The sequence below is a fragment of the Gymnoscopelus braueri genome (genome assembly GCF_963280865.1).
Source record: "Gymnoscopelus braueri genome assembly, chromosome: 24".
In the NCBI taxonomy this organism is placed as follows: Eukaryota; Metazoa; Chordata; class Actinopteri; order Myctophiformes; family Myctophidae; genus Gymnoscopelus; species Gymnoscopelus braueri.
The window spans coordinates 731196-743695 of NC_137626.1; the positions used below are offsets into that span (position 1 = coordinate 731196).

At 42.5% G+C, this 12500-nt stretch overlaps 1 protein-coding gene across 1 annotated transcript in view; it reads left to right on the plus strand.

Annotated features, from left to right (window-relative positions):
• LOC308080951 (target of Nesh-SH3-like) overlaps positions 1-12500 on the plus strand; it is a 76074-nt gene that overhangs the window by 6587 nt on the left and 56987 nt on the right. The window contains exon 2 of the mRNA XM_080423081.1: positions 8221-8412. Coding sequence (XP_080279207.1) covers positions 8221-8412 — 192 coding nt within the window. The remainder of the gene's footprint in view (positions 1-8220; positions 8413-12500) is intronic.

Consider the following 12500-nt stretch of genomic DNA (forward strand, 5'->3'; position numbering starts at 1 on the left):
ACTCCACACAGAAAGGCCCTTTCACCAACCCCACCTAGGGTATGGGCACTGATGACGCAGAGGAGAGGACACAGCCCCAGCGCCCACAGCGTCCCCGGCGGGAATCGAACCCAGTACCTTCTAGCTGTGAGGCGACAGCGCTAACGACAGCGCCACCGTGCCCCCACGGCACGGGCCAGTATTAACCCCACGTATGCGCAGTTTGATCGTCCCATAGCTTGTGCCGCTGTAACCATGGCGACGACAGACAGATCCCAATCATCCCATAGCCAGAACGCTGAATTTCCTCTGTTTACTGTGAGTGTCAGTGCTGATTTTGACAGCAAATTTAGATTTAATTTTAGTCATATTTTAGTCATCTGAAATGTTTTTGTTTTAGTCTAGTTTTAGTCGACTAAATATCATAAGATTTTAGTCGACTAAATCTACAGTTGATTTAATCGACTAAAATGTATGTTGGTGGTGCCTTGATGTGTTGTGATGGATGATTTTACACTTGGTTGCATGCTGAAAATAGCAGATCTACAAGGCTGTGACACGTTGTGAGCTTGTAGATTGGCTATTTTCAGAGCGCAACACCGGAGCCTGACTTGTCTTTTAGTTCTACTGGATCTCTTCTCCACTAGACCCTCACTAACAGTTTAGTCTTTTAGTTTTTATTAGTTGACAAAATGGTCAATATATTTAGTCTTAGTTTTAGTCGTCATAGCTTAGTTTATGTCTAGTTTTCATCTAGTTTTCGTCAGTGAAAAAAAGGTAGTCGACCAACATTTTTCGTCATAGTTTTCGTCGACGAAATCAACACTGGTGAGTGTGTTGGACTGACCCGACCTTCTTCTATCCTGACTGTAAGCAGAAGAAGAGCAGGGATGGTCTCAGCAGGTTATACATCTGATCGTTAAATGATGTAATTACCTCGTTAAGTACAACGAGCTGATTGTCTAATTACTACCTTGTTAAGTTACAACGAGGTGTGTTTGTGTTGGAATTAGAGAGAGAGAGAGAGAGAGAGAGAGAGAGAGAGAGAGAGAGAGAGAGAGAGAGAGAGAGAGAGAGAGAGAGAGAGAGAGAGAGAGAGAGAGAGAGAGAGAGAGAGAGAGAGAGAGAGAGAGAGAGAGAGAGAGATGCACATGCTTGCTTGCACACACTCACAGACACACACACACACAGTGAGAGATGGCGGAACAGCTGTCTCTGGGTTTACAATAACATCTGGAACTTTAACAAGGTGTGTGTGTGTGCGCGCGCGTATGTGTTGTTTTCATATGTCACATGATATCCCAGGTTGCTGTTTTTGCCATGTGACATACTGTGTGTGTGTGTGTGTGTGTGCTGCTATACCATGCATGTGAGAGCCAGATGTTCAGTACAGTAGAAATGTAGAAACAGACGTTAGAATCATTTCAATGGTTGTTTCATGGTTACAGGAACATGTAACTCTGTGTGTGTGTGTGTGTGTGTGTGTGTGTGTGTGTGTGTGTGTGTGTGTGTGTGTGTGTGTGTGTGTGTGTGTGTGTGTGTGTGTGTGTGTGTGTGTGTGTGTGTGTGTTTATATATATATACACACAGTGTGTTACGAGGAAAACTTGACAGAATATCATGACTCTGAGGAAGGTCGAAAGACCTTAATAATAAAAGGCTTAAAATGTCCGTGTTGCTCCTCTTCTGCGTGTGTGGACAGAATATCCATTTCCATTATAGATTGAACAGATCATACTTCACCCTTAACCACTTGAACCCCAGCATCGTTATTCTAGGGGAGAACATTCGCCCAAAAGATCGGCAAGATCTAGAAGCTCACAACGTGTCACAACGTAGATCGGCTATTTTGGGGCGAAGAGATGTAGATAGTGGTGTAGCCGGGCACGGTGGTGCAGTCGGTAGCGCTGTCGCCTCACAGCTAGAAGGTCCTGGGTTCGATTTCCACCGGGGACGCTGTGGCGCTGGGTGCGTGTTCTCTCCTCCGCGGCATCAGCTTTCTGTGTGGAGTTTGCATGTTCTCCCCGTGTCTCCTAGGGTAGTTAATACCCTCACAAAAACATGTAGTAATCCTGGTCTCTATACTGCCTCCCCCTGGTCAGCCGGGGCGCCTGATGGAGGGGAAGGGAACTGGTTGGAATAACGTGTTCCTTCCACGCGCTACGTCCAACCAGGGAAACTCTCCCCTGTCAGGTGACAAGAAGGTCAGTTGGCTCTCATGCATTGAAGGAGGCATGAGCTCGGCCCCTAGGCTGGCGGGGGGAGTGTAGCGCCCAGGATCACTTAGAAAATTGACACCGGGTGAAAAAAGGGTTACAAAATCGTGGAATAAACAAAATAGAAAAATACAAAAAAGAGATAGTGGTGTAACAGGGTAACACATATTGGTGTAACAGGGTAACAGATATTAGTGTAACAGTCACACTAAGCTGAGTTGTAATGTTTTGGTATCCTGGCGAAAGACAAGCCTCCTTTAAAGAAAGGCACGCCCCCTTTATCATGTTAGATCTGTGAGAAGAAAATACTACTGTCTGTCATCACACACACACACACACACACACGCACACGCACACCGACCGAGCCAAGATACACAAGTCAAGCATTGATAGATGATACCACCTATATATCAATGCTTGACTCAGAGTGTGTGTGTGTGTGTGTGTGTGTGTGTGTGTGTGTGTGTGTGTGTGTGTGTGTGTGTGTGTGTGTGTGTGTGTGTGTGTGTGTGTGTGTGTGTGTGTGTGTGTGTGTGTGTGTGTGTGTGTGTGTGTGTGTGAGAGAGAGAGAGAGAATTAAGGAGGGAAGACCTCATAAAAAAGTGTTTTATTCGACAGCCTCCGGGCAGCATTACAGAACAAACACACACACACACACTGACATATCCTGTATGTATAAACATGTACGGCCATGCTGACATAAGAAATGAGATTATAACTGTAACCTTATACTACCTTAGATGCAGGGACAGGAAGTAACTAATTACATCTACTCTATACTTAAGTAATAGACTGTGGTTGTACCGGTCAGCTCCCAGTACAACAGTAACACACTGTGGTTGTACCGGTCATCTCCCAGTACAACAGTAACACACTGTGGTTGTACCGGTCAGCTCCCAGTACAACAGTAACACACTGTGGTTGTACCGGTCATCTCCCAGTACAACAGTAACACACTGTGGTTGTACCGGTCATCTCCCAGTACAACAGTAACACACTGTGGTTGTACCGGTCATCTCCCAGTACAACAGTAACACACTGTGGTTGTACCAGTCAGCTCCCAGTACAACAGTAACAAGACAGTAGTTTTTTTTCTTTGCTAAAACAAAGACATATTTTTGTTTTAGCAAAGAAAAAAGTCACACACCTTTATGATCCATTTGGTTCCATGTGTACACTCTCAGAGTTACAGACCTGTAAGGGTCCATTTGGTTCCATGTGTACACTCTCAGAGTTACAGACCTGTAAGGGTCCATTTGGTTCCATGTGTACACTCTCAGAGTTACAGACCTGTAAGGGTCCATTTGGTTCCATGTCTCTCAGAGTTAACATTGAGGATTGCTTTAGGGTGCAGAGACTGTTTTGTTCTCCATTTACTGAAGTACTCTACTCTATTACATTACATGTACTCTATTACATTACATGTACTCTATTACATTACTCTGTTACATGTACTCTATTACATTACATGTACTCTATTACATTACATGTACTCTATTACATTACCTGTACTCTATTACATTACATGTACTCTATTACATTACATGTTTTGACATTGGATACTTTGTTTTACTCCACTTCAATGAATTGAAAACTTTTGTTTAGGTTGTTTTGCAGTTTTGGATTATTATTACAAAACATTACAGATTAACCACTTAAAGGGATAGTTCACCCAAAACATTACTAACTCACCTCATGGAGACTTGAATTCATGGAGAAATAATAATATAATCTGATGACCTGAGGAGTCTCCGCTGGTCTTCAGATTATTGTCTCAGGAATGAGACAAAATGAATTCAAGTCTCCATGGGGTGTGGAATTGATAGAAAAGAAGACATTTGGGGGTGAACTACCCCTTTAACCTCTATTTTACGCTTAAAATGATATTTCACTTTCAAATAAAATAAAATAAATGAAAATAAGTAACAGAAAAAACACAGCCAGTTCACGCATTAGAACCCCTTAAAAATAATAATATTTGAACTGGGGACCCCCATTTTGTTTGACTCTGTTCCACAGATAAATATTGTGAAAATAGCAGATCTACAAGCTCACAATGCCTCACTTTGCGAGGCGTTGTGAGCTCTGTTGTGGTCCCGACCCACAGGTTGAGAACCACTGCATTAGAAGGACGATATCAGTCACTAGAAGCAGAGAAGTGTGTTTTAATGAGTGTAACATTCATTAGAAGGACAATATCAGTCACTAGAAGCAGAGAAATGTGTTTTAATGAGTCTAACATTCATTAGAAGGACGATATCAGTCACTAGAAGCAGAGACGTGTGTTTTAATGAGTCTAACATTCATTAGAAGGACGATATCAGTCACTAGAAGCAGAGACGTGTGTTTTAATGAGTCTAACATTCATTAGAAGGACAATATCAGTCACTAGAAGCAGAGACGTGTGTTTTAATGAGTCTAACGTTCATTAGAAGACAATATCAGTCACCAGAAGCAGAGATGTGTGTTTTAATGAGTCTAACGTTCATTAGAAGGACAATATCAGTCACTAGAAGCAGAGATGTGTGTTTTAATGAGTCTAACATTCATTAGAAGGACAATATCAGTCACTAGAAGCAGAGACGTGTGTTTTAATGAGTCTAACGTTCATTAGAAGACAATATCAGTCACCAGAAGCAGAGATGTGTGTTTTAATGAGTCTAACATTCATTAGAAGGACAATATCAGTCACTAGAAGCAGAGACGTGTGTTTTAATGAGTCTAACGTTCATTAGAAGGACAATATCAGTCACTAGAAGCAGAGACGTGTGTTTTAATGAGTCTAACGTTCATTAGAAGGACAATATCAGTCACCAGAAGCAGAGACGTGTGTTTTAATGAGTCTAACATTCATTAGAAGGACAATATCAGTCACTAGAAGCAGAGACGTGTGTTTTAATGAGTCTAACGTTCATTAGAAGGACAATATCAGTCACTAGAAGCAGAGACGTGTGTTTTAATGAGTCTAACATTCATTAGAAGGACGATATCAGTCACCAGAAGCAGAGACGTGTGTTTTAATGAGTCTAACATTCATTAGAAGGACGATATCAGTCACTAGAAGCAGAGACGTGTGTTTTAATGAGTCTAACATTCATTAGAAGGACGATATCAGTCACTAGAAGCAGAGACGTGTGTTTTAATGAGTCTAACATTCATTAGAAGGACGATATCAGTCACTAGAAGCAGAGACGTGTGTTTTAATGAGTCTAACATTCATTAGAAGGACAATATCAGTCACTAGAAGCAGAGACGTGTGTTTTAATGAGTCTAACATTCATTAGAAGGACAATATCAGTCACTAGAAGCAGAGACATGTGTTTTAATGAGTCTAACATTCATTAGAAGGACAATATCAGTCACTAGAAGCAGAGACGTGTGTTTTAATGAGTCTAACATTCATTAGAAGACGATATCAGTCACTAGAAGCAGAGACGTGTGTTTTAATGAGTCTAACATGGTTAGAATAGAGTTTGTATAGGAAGGGGGCATCTCTGATATAATGAATATCAAATATCTAAATACTGAATCAAACAACTTAAAAACTGTAAATATAAAAGCCCGAGTAGACGTTAAAATGAGCCCAAACATGTTGGAAAGTGAAATATCCCTTTAATTCTAAAATATCCAGGCCCGGATTGGACGGTCTGGCACTTCTGGCAGATGCCAGAACGGCCGGGCAGTCTGGGGCCGCGGCCAAGCCAAGCAAAAAGTATATTTTTTAAAATTGTAAAAAAGAAAAAAAGAAAAAACACCCAGCCCTGCACCGGGCCACCGGCCACCGGCCCTTTAAGAGAAATTGGCCGGCCCGGTCCATTCACTACATTGTCATAGGGGGGTTGAAGTGATAGTGACACTTTGGTGGAGGGGGACGTAGAGACTTTGTTCCCCCCGGCCCCCGCTCAAGTGGTTTGCTCCGTACGTTTGATGTAAACCACTTAAAAAAAAGCTGGGCGGGAATACGTCAATAGAATGTAAGCAGGTGGATTCTACTGTCAGGAGAGAATGGAGAGAAAACAAAACAAAAAAGTAAAGGCTGATGTGGAGAAAGTACGAGCTAAAAAACGAAAATGTCCCGAGGCTGATGAGGGGAAATGTTTAAAAATAACAAAGACGTTTGCCCAGCAGCAGTCTGCTGAAAATAGTGTTAATGTCGGTCCATAGTGCTGCTGTCAGTGCTAGCAGTCAGTGCTCGCACATGTGAGCGAAGCTTTTCCACTTTAAAATGAATGAAAAACCGTCTGAGGAGCACAGCATCACAGGAACACCTCGAGAGTCGAGGCCTTTATGCTGATGGCTATTGAAAGAGAGACTCTTGTGTCTAAGTCTTTGGACAAGGACTGCATCATCGACCGAAAGCGCACTGATGCGACAGCTGCTCATTCAATAAGGTAGAACATAGCCTACAGTACGTGTTTATTAATCTATTCTATTCTATTGTGCGTTGGTCAATGAATTGGGCAGCTGCTGCTGTGCGTCTTTACGCAGTGCAATGTTGGTGTGTGTGTTACAGTTCTTGTGTTTTTGGCCGCCGTGCCCTTCTCTTTGTCTCAGGGTGAATTTGGTTGTAACAGACTAAAGAGTTGAACTATTTGGTGTGGCCTTATTTGATGATGCTGCAGCTTGATGTGAGACATGGTGCCTGCAGCAGCAGCCAGTGTTGTCAGGTCGGCTTATTATAAGTTCTCCCCAAGATTTTATTTGAAAATATAATAGCTCACAACGAGTCGCATCGTGATTCGTGACGCGTTGGGAGCTTGTAGATCTGCTATTTTCTATATATGGCCTAAAATAAAATATAAAGTAGAACAAATAAAGTAAAATCAGGCAAAAATAAGAATTAAATAACATAACCCTAACCTAACCCTAATCCTAACCCTAAAACCGAAATAAAGTCACCAGAAACCGAAAAGAAACTAACAATTAACCGCAAGTAACCTTCGCGCGCGTGCGGGGTTTTGACCCCGCTATGGGCCGGTGAAGATCACAAATGCCGATTTTCTGTGCCAGTCCGTGCCTGAAAATAGCCGATCTACAAGACTTCACACGCTGCAACGTGTCGTCAGCTTTTGCAAAGAGTTAAAAAAAAAGAAAAAAGTATTGCAACTAAAAAATAGAAATACTTATTTTTAGAGTACTTCTTAGAGCGCCCGCCCCTCCCCCCTCCCCCTCACATCCCGATCCCACCAAGAAGATCCTGCCAAGAAAAAACAACATGCGTTTAGAAGCTTTGTGACGCTGCCAAGACACACACACACACACACACACACACACACACACACACACACACACACACAGTGACATTTGGAGGTGTTGGCAGACGGTAGCAGAAACATGTGGAAACATCTTGTTAGAGAGTTCAGAACACTGGAGCCATTCATGCTTTCATCCATCCATCCATCCATCCATCCATCCATCCATCCATCCATACATCCAAAAAAACACACCTTGTGTGGGCATTGGTATTCAGGCAGTACTACTCTATGTGATGTGTGGACGCTGGTATTCAGGCAGTACTACTCTATCTGATGTGTGGACGCTGGTATTCAGGCGGCACTACTCTATCTGATGTGTGGACGCTGGTATTCAGGCGGCACTACTCTATCTGATGTGTGGACGCTGGTATTCAGGCGGCACTACTCTATTTGATGTGTGGACGCTGGTATTCAGGCGGTACTACTCTATCTGATGTGTGGACGCTGGTATTCAGGCGGCACTACTCTATCTGATGTGTGGACGCTGGTATTCAGGCGGCACTACTCTATTTGATGTGTGGACGCTGGTATTCAGGCGGCACTACTCTATCTGATGTGTGGACGCTGGTATTCAGGTCTGTCTGTCTGTCTGTCTGTCTGTCTGTCTGTCTGTCTGTCTGTAGACATCTATGTGATGCCAGAGTGTGACACCTAGCATCATTCGTAGCATTCTTGTGTAAACTCCATCCATCATACAGCCTGTGCCTACCTAACTCTGTGTGTGTGTGTGTGTGTGTGTGTGTGTGTGTGTGTGTGTGTGTGTGTCTCAGGGGGTAGGCGGGGCCTACGTGTGCGTATCCAGGCCACAGCAGACAGCATCGTGCTGCAGTTCGTGCGGCCCACAGCGGACATGAGGCTTCAGGGATACATCCTGGGATACGGAGGAGGAGGAGGAGGAGACACGTTCACCAAGCAGTTCATCCTCCTGCCTGAGAACGGAGAGACCTACCAGACCGAAGTTGGTAAGACGCACAAAAGGACACGAACACACACACACACACACACACACACACACACACACACACACACACACACACACACGAACACACACACACACACACACACACACACACACACACACACACACACACACACACACACACACACACACACACACACACATTTGAAATATTTATTTATGTCCACATAAACAGAAGTACAAGAATGCTTTGTATAAAGGACATAAACACTGCCAGTGCAGTCAGATAAAGGGAAAACAGCCAGTTACAAAGTGCATATAAGGCAGAACATTGTTACATACAATAATTTTGACATACTTGTCAAACACAGCAGAAATAATCATGGGTAAAGGAAACAACGCCTCCTCCAAATCGAGCAGACTTCCTATAACAGCTGATATTGAGCAGTACCTTGCTAATTGTTTGGCCCTCCTTTTGGAGAGGCCGGCCATTTGAAGGCCCCTCACAACCAACTTGTGCCCTATTGGCTACAAAAGATAAAAATCAAAAGTTTACATCTGTAGCCTAGCTGAGAGATGGTCTGCTCTAGCTGATGATATTTAGCACTTTGGCTGTAATCAAAAGTACAGCCGACCTCAAGAATGAACACCTCCCTAAGGTTTTCATTAACAGCAATGACATCAGGGGTGTTAGCTGAAATGTTAGAGAACACAGAATCATCGTTACACAGGCTAAACATGCTCGGCTTCACAGTATGCTTATACAGCATGATGGAGGTCCTGAAAATAGAAGAGATATTTTTTGATATCAAATCCACTATTCTGTCATGCCTACTTATGTAGAGTCCCCTGTATACATGGCACCCGTTTAGGATGTGGGACATGGTTTCAGCTATTTGTTTATGACCATGATGTATACAGTGAGGAGCATGGTTGCCTTGAAACCAGATGGAGAGGTTAAGTTTAGATGGTAAAACCTGCAACCCGGATTTCAGACTAAAGACAACAATGCACTCATCTAAGGCAACATTTTTGAACACAGAGTGAGAGACGGAATGGTCCGCAGCAGGGAGACATAATGGGAAGACTCCCTTGCTGTCTCAGTCCAATGTTGCCGCTGCCTTTGCTGTTGTGCCCATAAGAGGCGACCTCGGGCATTAGTCAGTGGGAGTTGGTGTTCTGTTCCACACACAGTCATAGATGCTCTGACAGAGATACTGGGGTCAGATATAAAGTCCTCTGAGACAGCCATCGCCTCAGAGTTAGACCCTACCCACTTCAAGGTAACATCAGCCCAGCCGCACAGATCGTTTAAGTCCGGCCAGTCTGACCACACACCGAAGCCGGGCGAGCGACTGTCTAGCTTTCCACTAAGTTTCCTCCTGAAGCCTAGGAAGCTAGGATCCGAGCCACATGCCAGGGGGACCTTACGTCGTTTTAGGTCCAGGAATAGAGATGAACGTGCAAGCTCTCACATACTGGTCATCATTGTTTAGCATATTTAACAAATGGGAGAGCCTCGTAGCAATATATGTTCATTCAAAATTGGGAACACCCAAACCACCCTAATGTTTACTGTGAAATATAATGTCACGTGTTGTGTGTGTGTTAAGACCAGTCCATTGTCTCACTAAGTGTATTGTTTTGTCAGTCAAATCACGTAGTGATTTTAGTGGAACATGTACATTGGAGATGTTGTACCTTGGCCAATGCTATTATTCTGACTGCTTCCAGTTTCATGATAAGTGGTAGGGGCGATATGCCCAAATATGTGTAAGTCTCGTGACGTGAACATACTTTAAGAGGTTTATTGCAAATTGTGAAATCAGTTAGTGTATCTGTTTTAGAGTGGTAACAGCGGTTTCCCCCGCTCCGCCTTTCATATAGTACTGCACATTTGGATTCTTTTACATCTAATCCTGACCATTCCAAAAAGGAGTGGGTTCTGGAGAGCATGTTCTTTATTATAAGCCCATGATGAGAGGCTACCTGGACATCGTCTGCACATCCCTGAACAGGGTTAAGGGAAATGATATTGGCGGGGCACACATACAGAGCCATTTTAACCACTGATTAAGTGCTAACATAAAATTAACAGCACTCCATGGACAGCCAGTCTTAACACCTACTTGGAGAGAGATGGAGTCTGTGAGCTGTTTGCCACAGATAACCTGTATGAATGAACCAGTGTACACATCTTTAACACAGATAACCTGTATGAATGAACGAGTGTACACATCTTTAACACAGATAACCGGTATGAATGAACCAGTGTACACATCTTTAACAATGTCAACATAAACTTGCGATAGATTGAATTCCTCATGAGCTGTTATCATGACATTATGTGCTAAAGTGCCAAATGCATCACGGTAGTCCAGAAAAACTGCAAAGTATTCACTAGACCCATGCTTAAAATTGTTAATTCCTGTTTTGAGACAAAACATATGTTCATTCATGCCTTGCCGATTGATGTAGGCCTTTTGCTTGGGAGACGAGATGTTTTCATCCACGAGCCACAGGAGGATTCGGACAAGAAAGCACTTCATAAACACCTTAATAAACACCTTACACACACACAAACACGCGCACGCACGCGCGTGCGCACGCACGCACGCACGCACGCACGCACGCACGCACGCACGCTCGCACACATTCATTAGAAGGACAATATCAGTCACTAGAAGCAGAGACGTGTGTTTTAATGAGTCTAACATTCATTAGAAGGACAATATCAGTCACTAAAAGCAGAGACGTGTGTTTTAATGAGTCTAACATTCATTAGAAGGACAATATCAGTCACTAGAAGCAGAGACGTGTGTTTTAATGAGTCTAACGTTCATTAGAAGGACAATATCAGTCACTAGAAGCAGAGACGTGTGTTTTAATGAATCTAACATTCATTAGAAGGACAACTTCAGTCACTAGAAGCAGAGACGTGTGTTTTAATGAGTCTAACATTCATTAGAAGAACAATATCAGTCACTAGAAGCAGAGACGTGTGTTTTAATGAGTCTAACATTCATTAGAAGGACAATATCAGTCACCAGAAGCAGAGACGTGTGTTTTAATGAGTCTAACATTCATTAGAAGGACAATATCAGTCACCAGAAGCAGAGACGTGTGTTTTAATGAATCTAACATTCATTAGAAGAACAATATCAGTCACTAGAAGCAGAGACGTGTGTTTTAATGAGTCTAACATTCATTAGAAGGACAATATCAGTCACTAGAAGCAGAGACGTGTGTTTTAATGAGTCTAACATTCATTAGAAGGACAATATCAGTCACTAGAAGCAGAGACGTGTGTTTTAATGAATCTAACATTCATTAGAAGAACAATATCAGTCACTAGAAGCAGAGACGTGTGTTTTAATGAGTCTAACATTCATTAGAAGGACAATATCAGTCACTAGAAGCAGAGACGTGTGTTTTAATGAATCTAACATTCATTAGAAGAACAATATCAGTCACTAGAAGCAGAGACGTGTGTTTTAATGAGTCTAACATTCATTAGAAGGACAATATCAGTCACTAGAAGCAGAGACGTGTGTTTTAATGAGTCTAACATTCATTAGAAGGACAATATCAGTCACTAGAAGCAGGGACGTGTGTTTTAATGAGTCTAACATTCATTAGAAGGACAATATCAGTCACTAGAAGCAGGGACGTGTGTTTTAATGAGTCTAACATTCATTAGAAGGACAATATCAGTCACTAGAAGCAGAGACGTGTGTTTTAATGAGTCTAACATTCATTAGAAGGACAATATCAGTCACTAGAAGCAGAGACGTGTGTTTTAACGAGTCTAACATTCATTAGAAGGACAATTTCAGTCACTAGAAGCAGAGACGTGTGTTTTAATGAGTCTAACATTCATTAGAAGGACAATTTCAGTCACTAGAAGCAGAGACGTGTGTTTTAATGAATCTAACATTCATTAGAAGGACAATTTCAGTCACTAGAAGCAGAGACGTGTGTTTTAATGAGTCTAACATTCATTAGAAGAACAATATCAGTCACTAGAAGCAGAGACGTGTGTTTTAATGAGTCTAACATTCATTAGAAGACAATATCAGTCACTAGAAGCAGAGACGTGTGTTTTAATGAGTCTAACATTCATTAGAAGGA